This window comes from Cetorhinus maximus, chromosome 4, assembly GCF_964194155.1.
Source record: "Cetorhinus maximus chromosome 4, sCetMax3.hap1.1, whole genome shotgun sequence".
NCBI lineage: Eukaryota > Metazoa > Chordata > Chondrichthyes > Lamniformes > Cetorhinidae > Cetorhinus > Cetorhinus maximus.
This window is the reverse complement of record NC_135882.1, coordinates 29,873,208-29,896,551: the sequence shown is the minus strand read 5'-3', so window position 1 is coordinate 29,896,551 and position 23,344 is coordinate 29,873,208. Positions and strand designations below refer to the sequence as shown.

At 39.3% G+C, this 23,344-nt stretch overlaps 1 protein-coding gene across 1 annotated transcript in view; it reads left to right on the top strand.

Annotated features, from left to right (window-relative positions):
- fbxo15 (F-box protein 15) overlaps window positions 1-23,344 on the top strand; it is a 50,654-nt gene that overhangs the window by 6,952 nt on the left and 20,358 nt on the right. The window contains exons 3-5 of the mRNA XM_078540048.1: window positions 8,652-8,756; window positions 10,100-10,342; window positions 18,951-19,157. Of these exons, the coding sequence (XP_078396174.1) occupies window positions 8,652-8,756; window positions 10,100-10,342; window positions 18,951-19,157 (555 nt within the window). The remainder of the gene's footprint in view (window positions 1-8,651; window positions 8,757-10,099; window positions 10,343-18,950; window positions 19,158-23,344) is intronic.

The window sequence follows — 23,344 nt, the reverse complement described above, 5'->3', positions numbered from 1 at the left end:
CCACTGCATTTCACCTTGGAATCAAAGGGACAGGTTCTAGCACAAATATTTCTGACTTGAAACCAATAACACCTTTCTGGGTTTTAGGAGACTTGAGGTCTCTTGATTGTGGACTTAGAAACTGTCATTTCTCTCAAGGTGTTAAAATTTGGCGCCTCCCTTTCAATAACACAAAATGACTCTCCTTTTGACCTAACAACTAAACCATCCACGTTTTCTGTCAGGCAGACTCCAGCTCAGGTCATATGACTCTTCATTTAACCTATACTTAAAGCTACAGTTCAAAACCCTGATAACCTTATAAACCAAAACATATAAGCATACAACCTCACTTGTAACAGCAGCCCGTGAGTCCAGTGGATTTGTCTGCTTCTAAACCTATTAATCTCTCCAGTACAATTTCTTCTTTGATCTTTTTAGGTCTTTGGCTAGTTTATTCTCTTATCCTGCTTCTAGTTTCTTTGCCATCCTTTGCTGAATTTTAAAATACTCTTAATCCAGGAGCTTATTGAGAACATTATAAGCTTTTTGCTTTAATCTAATAATATTCTTAACTTCTCTTGTCAGCCATGGTGGGACCATTTTTCCTGTGTGTGGGTTTAATTCCTTAATGGAATATATGATTGTTGCAAATTAGCAATTATTTAAAGAAATAATTTGTATTGCTTGTTTATCATCATTTCTTTTATCCTATTTTCCTACCTACCATAGCCAGCTCACCTCTCATTGCTCTGTGATTGTGGTTATGTCACTGGACTTTGATAAAGTGCCACATCAGAGGTTATTGTCGAAAATAAAAGCTCATGGTATGGAGGTAACATATTGGCATGGATAGAAGATTGGCTGGCTAACAGGAAGCAGAGAGTAGGCATACATGAGTCTTTTTCAGGTTTGCGAGATGTAACGAGTGGTGTACCACAGGGATCAATGCTGGGACCTGAACTGTTTACAGTTTCCATAAATAACTTGGATGAAGGGATAGATGGAATAGTTGCCAAATTTGCTGATGACACAAATATAAATAGGAAAATAATTTGTGAAGAGGATATAAGGAGGCTACAAAAAGATATAGATAGGTTAAGTGAGTGGGCAAAGATCTGACAAATGGAGTTTAATGTGGGAAAATATGAAATTGTCCATTTTGGCACGAAGAATAAAAGGCATATTAACTAAATGGTGGAAGATTGCAGAGCTCTGAGGTGTAGAGGGATCTGGTGTCTTAGTGCATGAATTGCAAAAGGCTAGTATGCAGGTACAGCGAGTAATTAGGAAAGCTAATAGAATGTTAACATTTATTGCAAGTGGAATTGAATACAAAAGTAGGGAGGTTATGCTTCAGTTACACAGAGCACAGCGAGACCACATCTGTAGGACTGTGTACAGTGTTGGTCACCTTATTTAAGGAAGGATATAAATGCATTGGAAGCAGTTCAGAGAAGGTTTACCAGCCTAATACCTGGAACGGACGGGTTGTCTTATGAGGAAAGTTTGGACAGGTTAGGCTTGTATCTGCTGGAGTTCAGAAGAGTAAGAGGTGACTTGATTGAAATATCTAAGATCCTGGGGGGTCTTGACAGGATGGATGTGGAGAGGATGTTTCCTCTTGTGGGAGAATCTCGAACAAGGGGTCATGGTTAAAAATAAGAGGTCGGCCATTTAAAATGGAGATGAGGCGAAATTTTTTCTGAGGGTCGCGAGTCTTTGGAGCTTCCTTCATGAATAGGCGGTGGAATCTTTGTACGCTCTTAAGGCAGTGGATTCTTGTTAAGCAAAGGGGTGATATGTTATCGGGGGTAGGTGGGATACAGATTCAAGGTTACTGTCAGATCAGTCATGATCTTAGTAAATGGCAAGCGGGCTCAAGGGCCGAATGGCCTACTCCTGCTCCTTGTTCTTATGATAATTTGTATGACTAGTAATTCAGAGACCCAGGCTAATGCTTTGGGGACAGTGGTTCAAATCCCACCATGGCAGCCAGTGGAATTTAAATTCAATTAATAAAATCTGGAATTGAAAGCAAGTCTGAGTCATGGTGACCATGAAACTATCATTGATTGATTGTCGTAAAACTCATCTGGTTCGCTAATGCCCTCTAGGGAAGAAAATCTATCATCCTTACCTGTTCTAACCTTCATGTGACTCCAGACCTCAATAATGTGGTGAACTCCTAACTGCCCTCTGAAATGCCCTGTAAGACACTGAGTTCAAGGGCAATTAGGGATGGTCAACAAATGCTGGCCTTGCCAGCAACAGCCACATTCCATGAAAGAATAAATTAAAATGTAGTTTTTGTTTAGATTTAAGACCTTAGTTTCAGGTTTAACTAAATCACAGTCAAACTCAATGGAAAATTATATCATTACTGTTACTTTTCACCAGAAGCTCCTATATTACAAGGCTATTAATTAACCTTGTCTCTTGACATAAAGCTAGATCTAAAATAGCCTGCTTCCTGTTTGGCTCTTTGACATACTGATCTAGAAAACTATCTCGAGTGTATTCCATGAACTTGTCCCACACTGCAAATTTGGTTTGCGCAGTCTGTATGAAAAATGAAGACCCAAATGATTACCGTATTACCCTTGTTGCATGCACCACTAATTTCCTGATTTATACCCTACCTGACTCTACAACTACTGTTCAGGGCCTATTAACTACTTCCACTATTGTTTTCTGCCCTTGTTTCCTGGCTCTACCTAACTGATTCTATATCTTGATTTTCCAAGCTAGCTCCTTCCTGCCTCCTATCCTAGCCTTTATTATTGGTGCAACTCTTCCTCCACTTCCACTTTGCTGATCTCTTGTAAAGCTACAGTATCCTAAAATATTTAATTCCCAACCTTGGTCACACTGCAGCCACATGTCCGTAATGGTTATTAGATCAAGCCCATTAATTTATATCTGTGCTATTAATTCACCCATTTTGAAACAAAAGTAGCGGGTATATGACTCTTGTTTGGTGAATTCTTCATGTAAATCAGGTCAAATACAATAAGATTGAGAGGGGAAATGAAGAGGAAAATAAGACCGGCAGAGAGAAAATGAGAATAGAATGGCAATCAACATAAAAGGAAACCCAAAAATCTTCTACTTGCATCTAACTATAAAGCTGGTAGTTGGAGTTGCAATTGGTCCTATTAGGGACAAAGAGGTGATATATGTTTAGAGGCGCAGGGCAAGAGGAATCTGGCAAAATATCGGTAGAAGTGAAGATGATGGAGGTAATGAATTTTGTGAAACTTGAGAGGAAGGACGTACTGGAAAGGCTGTGCCTACTTTGTATAAGTCACCTGTTCCAGATGGCTTGCTTCCTAGGTTGCTAAAGGAAGTGGGGTTGGAGATAGTGGAAGGGGTTACCATAATCTTCCAAAAATACAGGGGAGGTGCCAGAGGATTGTAGAGTGGCAAATGTGACACCCTTATTTGAGGAAGAGTGTAAGGATAGTCCTGGCAACTACAGACCGGTTAGTTTAACATCAGTGGTGGGTAAAGAAACAATAATCAAGGAAAAAAAATCAACAGACATTTAGAGGTTTGAGTTAATTAAGGATAGCTCGCATGGATTTGTAAAATTGCTTGAAATAGCGGAAGATTGATGAAAGGAATGCAATGTATAATGTCCAAATGGATTTTAAAGTGTTTGACAAAGTATTGTAAGTTTTAAGGTCGTGAGCCACAGCTTACTCAAAATAGGTGGCTGAGAACTCCAGCCATTTTAAGGTAGTTTATTAAGAAGCCACAGTTCAGGAATGATGCATCAACTAATTAGATAGGAAAAAGATAGGACCTGTGATAGGTGAGAGCAGTTTACCGATCCCAGAGGATGAATGGATGGATGGATGGATGGAATGGAGTATGTTGATCTCTAGCTTGTGACAATAGCATTCTGCTCAGTAGCCAAAATGTTAGGAAGCTATTCCCCTGGGTCTTCCTGAGGAAGGCAACAGCCTGATGAGGACTACCTCCTGCTTCTGAGCACCTGTTAACGTACTTAATTCTCTGGGCTGGTTGTTCACCCTATGTCAAACACTTGTTTGAATAGCTTTTGACCACTGACCACAGGGCAGGTATCCAAGGGGGGTGGGGGGGGTTGTCACCTCCACCTTGTCCATCACTTCAACTTGAGGTCAACTTTTAGTTTAGCTCATGCTCGGAGCCATTCAGTTAGCTTACCTCATGCTCGAAGCCATTTGTTAGTCTTTACTAGACACTCATATATAGGTAAGAGGATATAAGACACTGTCCTATTGACTTAGGAATGTTAACACGGAAGCTTGAACTGGGAGACCTTGACATTTCTCGGGAGTGTTCGTCTTTTTTTCCAGAGAGAAAAAAGAAATGGCCTTCTGCCAGATGGCCTTGTACTGTGTCTGCTAACTTCATAAATTATACTATTTGGAATATTATAGAATTCTTACAGTACCACATAAAATGCTGCTTAAAAAAAATGTGGCTCATAGGATAGGACGGTCAAGTTGGATAAAAAAATTGGCTTAAGGACAGCAAACAGTGGGATGTGGTAAATGGTTATTTTTCAGACTAGAGGGTGGTTGACTGTGGTGTTCCCCAAGGATCAATGTTAGGACCACTGCCTTATTTTCATATATAAATGATTTGGATATTGTAATTACAGAGTAAAATTTCAACATTTGCCCATGATAACAAACTTGGAAGTGTGGCAAACAGGATAATACTAATCGACTACGACAGGACATAAGCTAGCACAAATGGACAGATGAGATGAAATTTAACACCGAGAAGTGAGGTGATGCATTTGGCAGAAGGGATAGGGAGAAACTATATAGACTTCATGGCACCATTCTTCAGAGTGTGCAGGGACAGAGAGACCTTGGGGTGCATAGATCTTGAAGGTGGTAGAGCATGCTAAGAGTGGTTAGCAAAGCTTACGTTACTTGGCCTTCATAAATAGAGGTACTGAGTACAAAAACAGAGAAGTTATGCTGAATCTGTATAAAGCCCTGGTTAGGCCACAGCTAGAGTATTGCGTACATTTCTGGTCACTACAATTTTAGGAAGGAAGTGAGGGCCCTTGAGAGGGTGCAGAGGAGATTTACTGGAAAAACTCCAGGGATGGGGGATTTTAGCTACAAGGTTTGATTGGAGAAACTGAGTTATTCTCTTTGGAGTGAAGGGGAGATTTGATAGAGGTGACAAGACTATGTCAGGTTTGAATAAGGTAGATGAGGAATAACTGTTCCCATTAGCTGATGGTAAAAGGACTAGGAGATATAGATTTAAGGTTTTGGGCAAGAGGTGCAGGGGAAATGTGAGGAAGAACTTTTCTACGCGGCAATTGCTATGACCTGAAACCCACTGCCCATGAATGTAGTGAAAGTATAGGCGATGAATGATATCAAAAGGAAACTGGATGGTTACAAAAGAAATAAACTTGCAGGGCTACAGGGATAGAATGAGGGAATTGGGGCTATCTGGATTCTCCGCGGAGAGCTGGCATAGACTCGATAGGCTGAATGACCTCCTTCTGTGCTACAAATGACTCGATTACTCTATTTTATTGCGAATGCTTCACACATTCAAGTATAGTGCATTTTGCTTTAATTCTTTTCCATTCTTCGTTTATGTCACCCTAGTCTCCAATGACCTGTTACCTGTCTAAGTTCTGTGCTTTCCTGACCCATTCTGCTTATTTTTGCCCAAATTGATACTCTTCTCTACAGCTTGGATATTTCTCTTACTTTTTTGAGGTTAGCCTTTCTTGAATCCTTCCACCTCACCAGCATCCTTTGCCCGCCTTCCCTTCATTATCTTAGAACTGTATCTACTTCTTGAGTGATTTGATCCACGAGGACAGCCATGCCGGTTTAAGTGGAGCACGCTCCAAGGGAATGGAACAGCTCCCTCTTTCGAGTAGCGGTGCCCGAGCCCCATGAATTGCAAGTCCTGTCCCCCGCACCGTACTTTAAGATACACATTCTAATGTATATGTTTCTATGCCAATTTGTATGTAGATCTGGTTACAATCGAGAGATTATTACCAGTGAGGTTCTCCGTTTTAATTTGGACCCGAACTTCTCAAATTCACTCAGCAGAACATCATTCCTAGTTATGTAAATCGAGCAGATTTTGTCAGGAAGAGGCAGAGAGTTTAACAATGTTGCAACATTACTGACTAATGTCACATCATGGAAAAATGTTGAAAAATTAAAATTAAAGGTGCAATAGATATGGGTGCATAAAGCATTTGTGACAAAACAGATGAATTATTGACAAAAATAGAGGTAAATGGCTTTGATCCAATAATGATTGTAAGATGACCAAAGTTCGGAATTAATTATTTCAGGCTTCTGGACTTTTAGAAAAAAAAGGCAAAATGGAAAAGGAGATAGGATAACCCTGATGATAAAGGAAGAAAAACAGTTGTGAAAGAGGATCTTAGCCCAGAAAATCAGTATGGGTGGAGCTAAGAAGTGACGAAAGGCAGAAAACACTGGTGGGAGTAGTTTATAGGTGCCCTAATTGCTTGTTGTACCTGATGGTATTGGACAGAGTATACAGTAGCAAATTAGAAGAGTTTATGTCACAAGGGTAATGCAATAATTGTGAGAGACTGGGCTGGGCAAACCAAATTTGGCAAAAGTACCTTGGAGGGTAAGTTCATCGAATGCCGTCTTCTAGAAGGCTATGGTCAGGAACTAACTAGGGAACAGGCTATTTTAGATCTGGTATTATGTAATGTGATGGAGTTAATTAATCTTATGGCAAAGGATCCTCTGGGGAGTAGTAATCATAATATGATAGAATTTCATTAAGTTTGAAAGTGACACGATTAAGTTTAAAACTAGGGTCTTAATTTTAAATAAATCCAAATATGAGGTCAGTTGGCTGAGTTAGAATGTGAAATTAGATGAAAAGACATGATGGTGGATAAGTAATGTGAAAACATTTTAAAGAAAAATTTATAATTCTCACTGAATTTACATTACTTTCAAGGATAAAAAGTCTACTAGAAAATGTACAATTGACTAGCTAGAAAAGCTAAGGAATATTAAATTAAAAGAAGAAGCTTGTAATGTTGTCAGAAAATGTAATAAGCCTGAGGATTTGGAGGGGTTTAAAAATTGGGAAAGTTACCAAAGGAGATTTTTTAAAAATAAGAGTAAACTAGTAATAAATATGAAAATAGATTGTGCGAGCTTTCACATGTATGTAAAAAGGAAAAGAGTGGCATAAGTAAATGTGGATCCTTTAGAGGCAGAGACAGGAGAAATTATAATGGGGAATTAGAAAATGGTAGAGGTGTTAAGTAAATATTTTGTCTGTCTTCATTGTAGAAAAGGCAAAATATATTGGAAAGTGAGGAACCAAGGGTTGCGTGAAAGCGAGGGCCTTCAAGTAATTCATATTAGTGAAGAAAAAGAACTGGAGAAATTTTAAGAGGACTGAAAGCTAACATCCCTGGACCTGATGGCCCATATCCTCTGGTTTTAAGAGGTGGTTGTACAGATAGTGGAGGCATTTGTTTTGATCTTCCAGAATTTTCAAATTTCTAGAACAGTCTCTGTGGATTGGGAGCTGGCAAATGTCCTCTGTTCAAGTACAGCCAGCAATTAAGAAGGTAAATGGTATATCCATCCTTATTCCAAGGGGTTTGGTGTTAAAGTAAGGAAACCTTGCTCCATTTATATAGGGATTTGATGAGACCACCTGGAGCGCTGTGCACCATTTTGGTCTCCTTAACTAAGGAAGAATATACTTGTCTTAGAGGGACTGCAATGAAGGTTCAGCTGGATTGATTCCTGGGTTGCGATGGCTGTGCTATAAGGACTGATTAAGTAGAATGGGCCTTTATTCTCTGGAGTTCAGAAGAATGAGTGGTGATCTCATTGAAGTGTATAAAGTTCTTAGGGTGTTTGATAAGGGAGATACTGAGAGCCTTTTTCCCTGGCTGAAGTGACTAGAACTAAGTCTTAATTCAAGGATAAGCTATTTGAGAACATAAGAAATGGAAGCAGGAGTAGGCCATCTGGCGTCTCACACCTGCTCTGTTATTTAGTCTGATCGTGCTAATTTTTTTTTTAATAATCTCAATTCCACTTTCCTGCCTGATCCCTTTTTGGGGATGAGGAGAAATTTTATTGAGAGGGCTGTGAACCTTTGGATTTCTCTACCCAAGAAAGCTGAGGGTGCTTACATATGAAATATATGCATGACTGAGATTGATAGATTTTTGGGCAATAAGGTTATTATGGGATATGGGGATTGGGTAAGAAAGTGGGAGTTGATGCAAAAGTTCAGCCATTATCTTATTGTATGCCAGGGTGTGTGTTGAGGGAGCCTTATCTATTTTTAGCTATGAAACAATCTTTTCTGGAAGCGTCTTACAGATATGAAAATACAGTGAATATCTTTTGTTTAAAGATAACTAAACCATTTTAAAGGCTGTCCCCAGAGTGCTAATAAATTAATTTCGTGAATATCTGTCATTTTTGTCCATTTCCCAAATTTAGAAATGTGACATGTGCCTCTTTACTATTAAAAGTAATTGAGTGCTTTTGTTTTACTTTGCCTTTATGACTGAGTATATTTTCAGGTCACCTAAAAGAATATGTTGGTTGGTGCTAAATCTTAGATTTCATGCTACAACATAACCTTCTGAAAATTATTTCTAGCTTACCATGGGAAATTCTACAGCAAATCTTTTCCTACTTAGATATATCATCCTTGTTGTGTGCAGGCTGTGTCAGCAAGTCCTTCTACCAGGTGTCTAATGACAAGTAAGTGAACTAAGTGGACATATTTGCTGCTGATTAAGGTTCTTTGGGTACTATTTAAGCTGATTGAAGCAACCTTTGTATGTGAGGCAATCATCCTGTACCATAAATCCCAAATCATACATGGCAAATTTTAACAAATCTGCGAAGTACTGAAGTTCTGGAATTTGCTTTAAGCCTTGAAATGAGTAACCATTTATTTTGATTAGCATAGTTATTACTGTTAAGTAGTTCAAGGGGAAATCAAGAACATACTTGCACCTTGATCCCTTCTGGCATTGTAAACAGAGAGTCAAGATGAGTGTGCTGTCTTTACACCAAGCAAGGTTAGTGGGTGGAGGGACAACTGGAATTGGGGGCAGAGAATATAATAGAAAGGGAAGGAGGCTAGAGTAAGGGTGAGGGGAAACTACCTCAGGCATTGGGAAAAGTACCTCTGAGTATTATGATATTTTTAAAAACTACATGGGTCAAAAAAGTCTTAACTTTTCAAACAGTTAAGATTTTCTGATTTTTTTTTAAAGGAATATGCCTGTTTATTAAGATTTCTTGATTTCTGATCAGGCAGAGATTTCTCAAGGTTGATTCTTATAAATTAGCATTGTGGTATTGCAAATAATAACAGTCTAACAATACTGCTATCATAGTGCTGCCTATGTTGCAGCAGGTATTGCATGTAACGTTGCAATCTTCCTTCTGTTATAATTTCTGATACATGTTTATATTATAAAATGAGCTGTGTTCTGTTTTCTTTTGCTATTGTATTTAAATGTGTGGAATATTTTTGTTTTGTATCATTTTAGATTGTACCCATTATTATAGTCACTTGAGGCTTGAAATTGTGCCATTAGGTACTCAACTTAATGTTTTCATCAGAAATTCTTTTTGCTACTTAAATGGACTAATGTCCCTGACGTGGCAGAGAAAAGAATTTCTGCAAAATCTTTGAAACTTTTGTGTGCGAGTATCTCTGTCATAGCCTCAAAATGACATCTCATTTTGCCATATTTATTTTCAAATATTAGTGAAATTAAATTAACATTTATGATATTGGTGTACAACAACCTGCCTTTAAAATGTTAAAAATTTTACATATATTATGTATTGCTGAAAAAAAACATTTTTGCGAAGCTTTTCATCTTGCACGCATCAGGACAGTCGCAAGAATTCCAATGTCGGGGGAAGCAACAACTTTATATGAGAAGATGAGAAGAGCGACATTGGTATTCTTGCAATTATCCTGATGAGCGCAAGACAAAACGCTTCAACAGAATGTCTTTTTTCAGCATTACTCAAGTTCTGTACTACGAAACGTCTATTTTATATTGTCTATATCTTTTTTCTAGTTTAATTTGGCACAGAATCTACTGCAAGTATTTTGCATGCAAAAGAAAGGCCTGGAAGCCTAAGGCTGTAGACATAGCTACTGAGAAGCTGAGTAAAGTTTCAATACAGGACAGTCCAGCAGGATTTTGGAAAAGAGAGTACATACGCAAATGTGCAGGCTTGGGCACAAGAGGAGTGGGACAGTTGTTGAAACCCATTAACCGTTACACAGGATTGCCATCAAAGTTCAAAGAAGCTGTGAAGTAAGAATGAATTATCAGTGCAATTTTGTGCTAGAATTAGAAGTAGATGCCATGAGGAGAATTGTAATACAAATAATTCAAGAACATTTGACATTGGAAATGTGGAGCTTACTGACTATCATTTCCTCAAATTATGTTTTGCAGATTATTTTGAACAAAAAGTAATTGTGGCAAAAATGTAATGTCAGTTAGGTCTGTATTGATATTCTAAGTATCACAGTCATTAAAGAAATGTCTTTCAATACGTGGACCGCCCAGACAGACATTGCTGCTTTACTGTATTTTGAATAGAGTTTGAATTCACTAATGCCATTCTTACTGTAGAAACTCTCCAAACAAGAACCATATTGTGACGTCTTATTTCACTAGATTTGCTGCTACCAGAATGCAGCTGGAGTTTATTTCTGTCACCATGTAACTTTAGATGGTTGATATGCTATTTTCTCTTTTTTGTTCTCTTTTCAACCACTTCCCTTCTCCCCCTGCTGTCCCCATGGCTAGCAGCATAGCACCTACATAAAATGGAATTTGTACTATGAAATCATTTTAATTTTATGAAGCAAAGTGCCAGGAGTGTTCTCTTGGTGTCCTGAGAAATATTTATCTTTCAACCAGTATTACTAAAAATATGTCTTGTCATCTCAGTGCTGTTTGTGGCTCCTTGCTGTGCATCAACTGACTGCTACTTTGCCTACATTACAAAAGTACCTAACACAAAAATACAGGGGGCACATTCCATCATGTTGGACAAGTGCCTGGTGACTTTTTTACGGCAGACAATACCAGGGTGTTAATGTTCCAATGTGGAGAGGTATGGTACTTAATTACCATATTTAAATGGTGCTCCTACACTGCAATCGAGAGGTGTCAGCTGTGGCTCAGTTCATAGCACCCTCACCTCTGAATCAGAAGGTTGTGGGTTCATGTCCCACTCCCGGAAACCAAGAACTGTGAATGTACTCGAAAGAGTTACATGCGATCTGTTGATAACTCGAAAGAGTTACACTGCAATCGAGATCCTAATTTAAACTCCACTGCTGCTACATGAGTTTCTCGGGGGCCGGGAAAACTTTCAGTAGAAGTTGCCAGAAGTACGAGTTGCTAGCTTCACTAATCAAGTTTCTTTCTCAGCATTCCTTGTGGGCCAGGAGGATTAGGGGTACTGTTGCCCCGCCTCCAACTGCATATTGTAGCCTTTAATCCTTTCCATCACCTCCACATCGCAGTCTCTTCCACCCCTGATTGCCAGAGACTGTCCCTAAAGGACCCTCAATGTGACGCTCTGGCCAGTTGCTTGGCGGCAAACAGAAGACAAAAATTATTTTGGTCCTGCCATTAATTTCAATAGGATGTCTATATCCCTGGCCTTCCCATGTTTTTCATCCATTTGTTTCGGCCTCCGTTGTGCTCTCCCCATAAACTATGTGGGCCAAAGAATTTGGAAAATATTTATCAGCTTGCCAACATTTCCACTGCCTGATTTCACACTGCAGCTATCCTCATTCAACAAATAATAGCTGACTGCTGCATTTAAACTTTTGTACGTAACTTTGTAATGGATAGTATGGATGGTGATACTACACAGGTAGAAGAGCCAATATATAGAACTTGTTTGAAATTTGGATAGCTCACGAACGTTTACTGCAGATTCAACAGTTCTTGTGTAATACAAATGAGCAGTGGCTCCAGTTCCATTTTATGGCCAATTAAGCAACCTGACTTTTTCTTTATTGTTGACTGTCAACACATTCTCATTCAGTAAGCAACAGTAATACATAGCACAGAGCTTTCTTGATAATTCCCACTTTTTATTAAAACCTTTCATTCGTTTCTTTTGCCCTAGTGGATCAGCTATGATTATCAACCCAGTAAATAAATCTTTGTAACTGAAGACTTTGCTACTGTATAGGATGGTGGATAATATCATGGGTCCATCTTTCTGCAACATAAAATTGATGGTCTTCACACATTGTGCAGCTAATGGGCTAATTAGCCCAGCTAATCAGCCAATTTCTCTGATCCCAGAAAGCTATAACTTGCTGATGGCTCTAGAAGAATTGAGGGCTACAGCTTTACCTTCATAAATATAAACAGAAAGTTCTGGAAATACTCCGGTTCGGCAGCATCTGTGGCCTGCTGACTATTTCCAGCATTTTTTGTTTATACTTCAGCACCTGCAGTATTTTACCTTTTTGCTCTAGATTCCTGCTGGGTGTTGAGAAAATAGGTTTATTTCTGACCCACAAAATAGGGTGCATGAAGGCAACCAACTTTGCTCTGGTGGCAAAGATGCAAGCGTTAACAACAAACAGTGTTAGTGGATAATTACAGCAGCTTCTTGTTGATCTGGTTTCCTTCCCGGCAGTATAAAATAAAACTTCATATTTATCAAATTCAATTTTGTTGCCCTCTTCCGAACTGTTGTGATATGTGTCTGGCATCCAAGTAGCTCGACACATACAAGAACACTAACTCATAGAAACCTAAATTATACTGTCTAGTTACCACCTAGACTAAACCAAGTCTCTAATTCATGATCAAATGTCTACCTCTTTCTGCAGATGTTGAGACAATTGCACTCATCCTGTGGCTTGGAAACTCAGCATAACTTCAATTTGACTGTGTCATTTTACATAATAAAATGATTACAGATAATTGTACCAGATTTCTGTTTCTCTCAGGATTTTAAAAATTCATTCACGAGATGTGTACGTCGCTGGATAGGCCAGCATTTATTGCCCATCCCTAATTGCCCTTGAGAACCTGTTTAAAGGGAGTGAAGTGTTACTGGATGGACAGCACAAGTTGATGAGGACAGTTGAAATACATATGTTATGTCATTCTCTCATCAAAGAGGATGTTCAGAGAATCACTGTGCATCTTCTAAATTTGGGTCAATAGTTTCTCTTGCATCTAATGTAATCATAGCTGATTGTTATTAGCTATTACAACTCAGTGGGATGTTTCTTTAAAAGTACCCCCTCTAACCCAGGCTAAGAGCAGGTGCAGAGCATTACATTATTCTCTTCTTAACTGAACACAGATCAGTGATTTCTCTGGTCTGTATGGCTCATTTACTCATGGCCAAGTTTGCAGAATCATTGGGGACATTTAAACATTAATACCAGATTATAAACCAGCTGGTGCCTCTCAATGGGCAACCTTTTAGATTTTCTTTTCAAAATGTGATTTGGAGCTGGAGCAATGATTACTGGACTAGATCTACAGTCTCTAAAATTCTGGTAGCACTTTTGGCCACTGCAGGTTTCCTGATGCTGGAGATTTCGATTTGTGGAAGTTTTTGTGTGTTTTATTTATAAAAATGGTAGGATTCCAGAGTAACTTTAGATATGTTTCTTAACTGGTACTATGGAAGATATCTCATTTTTGTGAGAATTGTTTGAAATCATTTAATTTTGAAAAACTTTTCTTTCATTTGGGGAGGGGGAGAAACTGTAATGCTGCTCATTGCTGTGCCTATCTATTCAATATGCTTTTCACATCTTGAGAACATAATGGATAAAGGTTAAGATTTCTTTCAACGGTTCTTAACATTTGACGATTTTCAACCATTGATGTCTGTTTTTTGTGTTTTTTGTTTCGGTTTTTTTCTGCCGTCCAGGACATGATTTTTAAGTACTAATGATTCTGACACATGTGTACCTAAGTTCCTATAACCTTGCTGGCTGCACTAATGACCAAAAATGAAAGCTTAAGTTGCTGTATTTCTCATCTGCATGCTTTCCCCTCTTTAGCAACTGAGCAAAGTAAAATAATTGGTAAAAGAAGCAAAAGCGGCATGAGGAAAAAACTTTTCCATGCAGCAAGATCTGGAATGCACTGCCTGAGTGTGGTGGAGGCAGTTTCAATTGAAAAGTTTAAAAGGGAATCGGACTGTTACCTGAAAAGGAAGAATGTGCAGGGTACAGGGAGAAGGGGAATGGCACTAATTGAGTTGCTCATTTGGAGAGCCAATACAGACACGATGGGCCAAATGGCCTCCTATCATATAACATAAAAACAAAATGCTGCAGATTCTGGAAACCTGAAATGAAAATTGAAAATACTCAGCATCTGTGGAGAGAGAAACAGTGTTAACAAAAACAAAAATACCTGGAAAATCTCAGCAGGTCTGACAGCATCTGTGGAGAGGAACACAGTTAACGTTTCGAGTCCGTATGACTCGTCATCAGAACAGTTCTGATGAAGAGTCATACGGACTTGAAACATTAACTGTATTCCTCTCCACAGATGCTGTCAGACCTGCTGAGTTTTTCCAGGTATTTTTGTTTTTGTTCTAGATTTCCAGCATCCGCAGTATTTTGCTTTTAGCTTGAAACAGTGTTAACGTTTCATGTCATTGACCTTTCATGAGGTTCTCTTTTCACACGGATACTCAGCTGGCCTGGCACTATTTCCAGCATTTTCTGTTTTTACTCAATCTGAAGACTTAACGTCAAGTTCCACACATATGCTGATACCCAGCTCTCTCAACACCGCCACTGACTCTATTGTCTGACGTTCAGCCGTGGATTAGCTGAAATTTCCTCCAATTAAGCATTGGGAAGCCAAAGCTGTTGCTTTGGCTCCTGCCACAAGCTCTATTTTCTAGCAACTTATTGCATTTCCTTCCCTGGCCGTTGTCACAAAATTTAGCTGTAACGCTAACTGCTGTAGCAAGAAGAAGGAATAATTATCTGGGCTTGTTTTTATTCCCTGTGGTGGGAGTGAAACAGTAATACAAGTAAAATAGCAATGTTATATTTCCTGTCTGACTGATTTTTCAGGTTACTGGTATTTTAGTTGAGACCTTGAAATAGGCCGTCCAGATGCCCAATAAGAGGCAATGCCTTCTAACTGCCTGCAAATCAGAGCCCCACATATCTTGCAATTGGGCGGGCAGACTTTCCTTGAGGGGATGTCTTCAGACAAATCAGCGAAAGGAAATAAAGATTTGTTGGGATGAACCTACCCAAACCCCCTCCAGCTTCACTGGACAGAGTGGGCTCAGAAGTGTAGCTTCTAGATTTACAGCTGCCTATGACTGGTGACCTGCTTTATTGTGTGGCGGCGGATCACTTCCCATTATGTGGGCTGCAGGTTCAACTTGCAATTACACACACATCTATCCCCTTGTGTCTCAAAACATATTACATAGAATGGTTCCTCTTTTGGGTTTTTTCCATGTTATATGGGGTCACCACAAAGCTGGTTGATTACCTTCATATCAACCTAATTTTTGGATTTGGCAGCTGTTCTTTTTTACAGCTGAATTGTTCTTCCTACAGCTAACCCTCCCCATTTAGCTGGGTAGGGGAGGAACCCTGATACATGCTGCCTGGCCTCCAGCAGTGGCTAGGTTCTTTCATAGCAAGCTAGTCCAGGAGTGGGACTTGAACCTGGACATTTCCTTTTATTTGGGACTTGATTTCACAGCCTTTGACTCGAGTGAACAAAAACAAAGGAACCAAGCCAACAAGTGAGTTTTTAAAAAACTTTTTTGGACATGTGACTAAATTAACATAATTTTATCTCTGTGATGTTTGATGGCTCAATAAAAGTTCTGTTCAGTTCTCCAAAGACATCCTTTTTTCCATGGATTTTTAAAGTGTAATCAAAAGATTTTGCCTATTGATGCCTCCAGTTTTGTTAACATTCTTGGCCTCACTATTTTAGTTTTGATGCAGCTTTTTTTTTCATGGCAATCACTTTTACCCCCTCGCTTAATCTCTTGGCTTTCTAAAAAGCCTACACCTCTAATACTTAGTATACTGCTCCTAATTCTGATTAGGCTCTCCAGCATGTTTTTTGCTATTGGAGAAGATATGAGGAGAAAGCTGGTTCCCTGTGAGGTAATTCCCCTTATCTTGGGTTGTAATCTCTCTTGTTCACTCTTGATGATCTTCTGAGCTATAAATTTGTGTTTCTTAAGCTGCATTCTACCTCCCCTTCGTGTTAAAACCAAGTGTAATTGCAAGGCCAAAAGTAAAATATTACAGATGCTGGAAATCTGAAATAATTTTCAGCATTTTCTGCTTTTATGAGCAGGTCTGGTAGCATCTGTGGGGAGAGGCAGATTTAATGTTTCAAGGAAAGATCACAGATGCTACCAGACCCGAGTATTTTCATTCTTAAGTCATTGCCAGTCCCCTATGTAATGCATTGTTTTGTAGGACTAACCGTTATACACGTTCCTTTCTCTTCCATTGTCAGTCCTGTCATGAGGCTGTTTTTGAAAATATGACTTCCAACTTCAAACTGACTGGAACAAACTACTTAAAAATGCAAGGCCACCTTCCAAGGTGGAGGTGAAAGAGCAAACAAGACACCCTCGGGGTTGTTAAGAGAGGAACATTTGCTATGATTCAAAGATCCATCAAAACGCGTTACTGTCTAAAGAACAGATGTTAAAATGCAAAGCGCTGGACATTGAAACATTGGCTGCCACAGACAGACCCACCCAAAACCCCATGGAAATACACAATGGGTGAAGTATGGCAGCCAGAATGCCAGCCACTGAAGAAAGATTGCAAGTGACATAGTGAGAAGAAAGTTTCCAGCAGAGGATGAAGTGCACATCAAAGGTTATTGCAGAAAATAAAAGCTCATGGTATAGGGGATAACATATTGACATGGATAGATGATTGACTGGCTAACAGGAAGCAGAGAGTAGGCATAAATAGGCCTTTTTCAGGTTGGTGAGATGTAACGAATATGTGCAACAGGGATCAGTGCTGGGACCTCAACTGTTTACAATTTCAATAAATGACTTGGATGAAGGGAAAGATGGGAAGGTTGCCAAATTTGCTGATGACACAAAGACAGGTAGGAAAGTAATTTGTTAAGGAGGCTACAAAAAGATATTGATAGGTTAAGTAAATGGGCAAAGATCTGACAAATGGAGTATAATGTGAGAAAATCTGAAATTGTCCGTTTTTGCACGAAGAATAAAAGAGGGGCATATTATCTAAATGGTGGGCGATTGCAGAGCTCTGAGGTGCAGAGGGATCTGGTGCCTTAGTGCATGAATCACAAAAGGCTAGTATGCAGGAACAGCAAGTAATTAGGAAAGCTAATAGAATGTTATCATTTATTGTGAGGGGAATTGAATACAAAAGTAGGGAGGTTATGCTTCAGTTATACAGGGCACTAGTGAGGCTACATCTGGAGTACTGTGTACAGTATTGGGCACCTTCTTTAAGGAAGAATGTAAATGCGTTGGAAGCATTTCAGGGAAGGTTTACCCGACTAGCACCTGGAACGGGCAGGTTGTCTTATGAGGAAAGGTTGGACAGACTTGGTTTGTATCCGCTGGAGTTTAGAAGAGTAAGAGGTGACCTGATTGAAACATATAAGATCCTGAGGGGACTTGACAGGGTGGATGTGGAGGGGATGTTTCCTCTTTTGGGCGGATCTGGAACTAGGGCTCACTGTTTAAAAATAAGGGGTCGCCTATTTAAAACAGAGATGAGGCGAAATCTTTATGTAAGGATCGTGAGTCTTTGGAACTCTCTTCATGAAAAGATGGTGGAAGCAGAGTCTTTGAATGTTTTTAAGGCAGAGCTGGATAGATTCTTGGTAAGGAAGGGAGTAAGCAATGGGGTGATAGGTTATCGGGGGTAGGCGGGTTGCAGATTTGAGGTTGCATTCAGATCAGTCACGATCTTATTAAATAGCGGAGCAGGCTCGAGGGGCAGAATGGCCTACTGCTCCTTGTTCATATGGGACAGGCTGAAAAGCTGTGCTCTCTCCCTCTCTATCTCGTAATAATTGTAACATCTTCTACATCTGACCTCACCAAGAAGCCAGCTAACCTAAACCGGCCACAATATTTAAAATCTGTGTCTCCAGGAAAATCAAAGGACGCTTAACTGTATGTTCTTTTAACTTTTTTTTATTGGACTCTAACTTCCCTTATTTCTGATACATGTGTGTGTGTGACGTTGAATTTTTATTATCTTTTTCTTGGGTTTCATGGTTAATAAATTTGCTCTTCCTTTAACTCAAGAACACCTTGCTTGATTGGTCCCTTATCACCCACTGCATAAATAGTTAAATGGAATCTGATTTAAAGAAAGGCATATCCCGTGGCAAGGAACTTTAAGCCTTTGTTGTGACCAGCCAAGGAAGCCGAATAGATCGGAGCCAGTTCACTCCTCCTCACCTGGTCATAACAGCCCTTTAACAAATTGTTTAGTTTGGATTTTAACTTTTCAATCATTCCAATGTTTTGAACTGTGGTTTATCATCTTGGTTTCTCAATTTTAAAAAATATATAACTCTTCCTTTGTTCTTTACATTTTACTCTATCTGGACAGATGGGAAACTGAAGATTTTCAAGATATTTAACATTTTGTTTTCAGTGATCTGACTTAAAATAATCATTTACTGTTGCAGCCATTTCCCCATCATTTAAAGGAGAGATGAAGAACTAGTGGTGCTAAAATAAATAAGTTAATTGGTGCAGTATTCTATAACAGTGCACTGAAAAAGTTTGACTTTAAACTTAATCAAACTTTTTGGGTTTGCCTGATTCTAAGGATTGTAATCAAGTTGACCACAGTGATAAGTTATAATTAACTGCCTTAAAAATGTCTCCTGTATACAGAGCTCTTGGGGTTACTTGGATGGTTGTTCTTCGAGAAAGAAATGGAAAAGAACATGTCAAGGAGCAAAGTAAGGCTTACTTCAGTGACACATCTGCTACTTTGTGTTGGAATAGTGCAGTTTGGCCACCTCTTTCTAGCCTGAAAGCACTCTGTGTGTATGGAGTCACACCATTGTTCCGTCCAAGTAAAACTCCTGCAGCGAATGGGTGAGCTTCCAAGAGAACATACAGTAGAATATAACCATGTTAATAGCTTGTAATGTTTATTTGTACTTTATTGTTAAATGAGTGCAGATGTTAAAGCTGATTTTTTTTTTTGTTTTTTGGTCCTCTTTCCTGCTTCCAAACAGTGTTATAAAGCTCTTTCCTCTTTTAATGCAGAGGAAAAATGGGTTTTGATCCCTTTGCTCCCATTTTGATTCTAAATAACATTGTGATTACTCTGGCTTTTCTAGTGTGGGTATCTGAAGTGGTGTGCCAAAGTAAATTTCGTGCAAATGAATTTATGATCTCTGCACTCCTATTTCTTTTAATAAGACATCTTGTGGCACTGGGCACCAAGAACATTTGGAAGTCCTCCATAGTGAGACAACCAGCACTATCCGTTAATTTGCATTTTTTAAAAATGGAGAGAACCATAGAAAGTTTACACATGAATAATAAAGCTAATTTTATCATGCTATAGTACATTTAAGTGAAACTGATCCAGCTATTGTATACGGTTGTTTTGAATTAAGTTTCAACCAGCCTGCCTATTTGCCTGAGCTTCCTGGGCACAGGCTCTGTGGAACCCTACTTTAAACTGCACCTGTGTCACATAGCACCAGGTGTAGTTAAGAGCAAACTGCTTGCAGAAAGAGATGGTGTTACAGATCCCATTTCCCCTGTATTGCTGCTAAATATCTTGAGGGTTTGGATATTACTCCTAAAAAGAATCATAATTGTTTTTTAAACCACAAAAAAAATTGCTGCTTCTAACCTCGTTGCAGAATGCTGTTGATGATGGTGGCCGTTTTTGATACTGTGTGACCCCTAATATTCTTTTGCAATTGTGATATATTTGGACTAGACGAGGAGGAAACCACCAGAGGCCTTCTAGGTAGTTGCTGAAATTGTTTACTTTGGTCTCTTAGTCACTACCAACCGGTTCCTTACTACAGAATAGGAGTACTTCTCCCTCCCCTCCCTAACCAGAGACCTGCATAATGCCACCTGCAATAAAGAGAAACATCTCCATGCTTAATCAGACTCTGCATTGACTTAAACCCTTAGGTATTATGAACTAATGTTGCAGTTCTTGTGCCAAATTGTGCAATCACTTGCTTATCTGTCACTCTGGAAAATTGAAAACCATGGTTATATATGCTTTCTCTTTGTAATATCCAGTCACTTTAGCTTGGATAAGAACATAAAGTCCATGAGAATGCATTACTTTGGTCCAGAAAACCACCTGTTTGTTTTGTGTATTTTATCAAATTGATTGGGTTGAGGAGAGGGGCTGGGTAGATGTTAGCACCAATGTTTTGCCCTTTTTAGGTAGCTAATAATATCATTGATTTTATTTAAATTAGCAGTGTCATATTAAACAGTTTTGACTGAAAGGAAAATAAAATCATTTTAAATGATTATTTTAAATATCCTTCCTCCTTCCCTATCCAACCACTAAATAAACACACATGCTCATCCCTCTTTCTGCTTTTGATCTAGTGCATAACAATGACTTGAGGTTTGTGCGATTAATATCCAAATTGCTTCCTCCCAGAAGGATGCTAGGGGTATTAATCTGTCCTAGCATTCTGTATTGCAGCGTGTTGGATGTTCTCCATCCAGTATGAGGTGAACCCAATTTTACCCAACCCACCCTATTGGTAAACGGCTTAAAATTGACAAATCAATCCATTCCCACTGGAAGTTTGCTGAACACATTTTTAAAATTCTGTTTGACTGGTGGAAAGGCTCCTGCCAAAAAAAGGCAGTTGTGTCAGGAATAACTTCAAATATTGTCAACGGAATGCTGGCATGATTTTATTTGGGCAAGTTAGAAGCCTCATCCAATGACTAGACTGACGAATAAAAACCTTAGTAGCATTGTTTTCACAAACTGACCTGACTTTTAAATGCAGCTTCAATTCACTTGTAGGCACTTGGGTCATTATGATCTTGGTGTCATTGCCTTGGAAATGCTTTTGAGTGTTGTCTTGATTTTTGCCTAGCTTCATTAAACACTCAATGTTTATTATGAGTTTTGTTTTTGCTTCACTCCTTTTGGTTGAGTTTGAGGAAGAGGAGCAATAACATTAGCATGAAGAAGCAGGAGAGTTAGTTATCTGAGCCGGTTAGAAGGCTGAAATGGCGGGAATAGGATTGTGCTTGTAAAAGGACTTACCAAGCCCCAGGTTTTTTCTTGTATTCGTTCATGGGATGTGGGTATCACTGGCTAGGCCAGCATTTATTGCTCGTCCCTAATTGCCCTTGTTCAGGGAGTATTTAAGAATCAACCACACCTGGAGTCACATGTAGGCCAGACCATGTAAGGACGACAGGTTTCCTTCCCTAAAGGATATTAGTGAACCAGATGGGTCTTTATGATAATTGACAATGGCTTCATGGTCATCATTAGATTTATTGGCCAGAATTTTACGGCCTCGTTTCGGCAGGGACGGGGCTGTAAAATGCGGCGAGCCATTATAAATCCCATTGACTTCAGCAGGAATGTAAAATCCCGCTGTCGTAAAATTATGCGCATTGAATTCAAATTCCACCATCTGCTGTGGTGGGATTCAAATCTGGGTCCCCAGAGCATTACCCTGGGTCTCTGGATTACCAGTCCAGTGCCAATACCACTATACCACTGCCTCCCCTCTTGGGCGAGTTATTTTCTTGGATATTTCTGAAGAGCAATGCAGAAGGTGTCCATGTTTTGCTATGCAGGCTATTGCTGACTTATGCAGCCTATTTTAATATTGTCTGCTGAAGCAGGGATCCACCCATTGCCAGTGGGTGTCGAGCTCGGCAAGCCCTAATCTTTTGGACATAGATTCCTTCCAAGCTGGGGACATCTCTGAGTCAAATAATCACCAATGCCTTCCCTGCCTGACATTAGTCTATTATTAATGACTAGTACATTACCTTCACAATAAGAGAATTCTGGGATTTACAAATATGACTTACTTTCCCTATATTCAGGTCACAATGGACTGCACTTATGTAGGTATAGGGGCACAGAAAGATGAGCCAGAAACTTATCTGAACAGGAAGGGCTTCCACTGCATCAATATTGAACTGGTGTGTGATTGCCACAGAAGGATAATATAAATCTGTACCTGCCCAGTACTTTTTTTCTGTATCACTCTTCCATCCTCCCAATTTGTGCCCATTTAGGAATGTCAGAGGATGGCTGCTAGAAGATGAGGGATATTGTGGGAATCTGTCTTTAAATTTTGAAACAGACCCTAACATTATGGTCGAATGGAACAGAGCAGGTAAACATAGAAAGGAAGCTGACCCTCCCAGTTTCTAAGGAAACAAAAACAAACTGAAGTATGGAAACCAAAACTTCTGGCATACTGAACCTGTTTAAAAGATATAAAAGGATTCTGATCAGTCCAAGCTGAGAAGTAGCATTCCATAGTGCAGTACAAGCAAGCTGAAGAGGACAGTCCAGATCCAGAAGCTGAGAATAAGTTGCTGCAGCTGTTTCTGTTGCTTGAAGATAATATTGGTGGGTCTACCCCATTAGGCCAAGTTGAGCAGGTTGTGAAGGCGTGTACCATTTTTGGTGAAAACTGTCTGTGGAACTCTGGTTGTGTGTTGCTGCCGTCTAACTCCTAGAAGTCGAGAAGCTGAAATTCCTTGTGAGGAAGATGGAGTTTGAAGGACTTTGAGTGCGATTACTAAAATCTAAGTGGACTAATAAGCCAATTTGTAAGATCTGTCTTAGTTGTATCTACCATTTAAGGTGCAATTTATAGTTTACATTCGACCATAATTTGCCTGTTGATTCATGTTTCACTTGTTAATTCTGGCTGTTTGAGTATAGGATAGATAGTATTTAGCCTTTGCTTTGTTGACTCTTGGATAATAAGCATTCTTCTGTTCTAAACTGTGGAATCTTGTGGCTTTATTCTTTTGATGAATAACTGGGGTTTTAAATTTCATCTACTTTTTTAGAAAAAAATTACTGGTCTCTACTGAGATCATAACATCATCACCTATGTACGTGCCTGATGACACTGCGCTGCAACCTTACAACACCTGAGCAATTGGGTACATTGAGAGCCAAGGGGCCAAAGGGACATCATAGAGTATACCACTAGCATTTTGACACAGATCTGAGTGCCTTGGACTAAAATTTGAACAAAGTGAGGTGCATCATTATAGCTTGCTGTATTCCA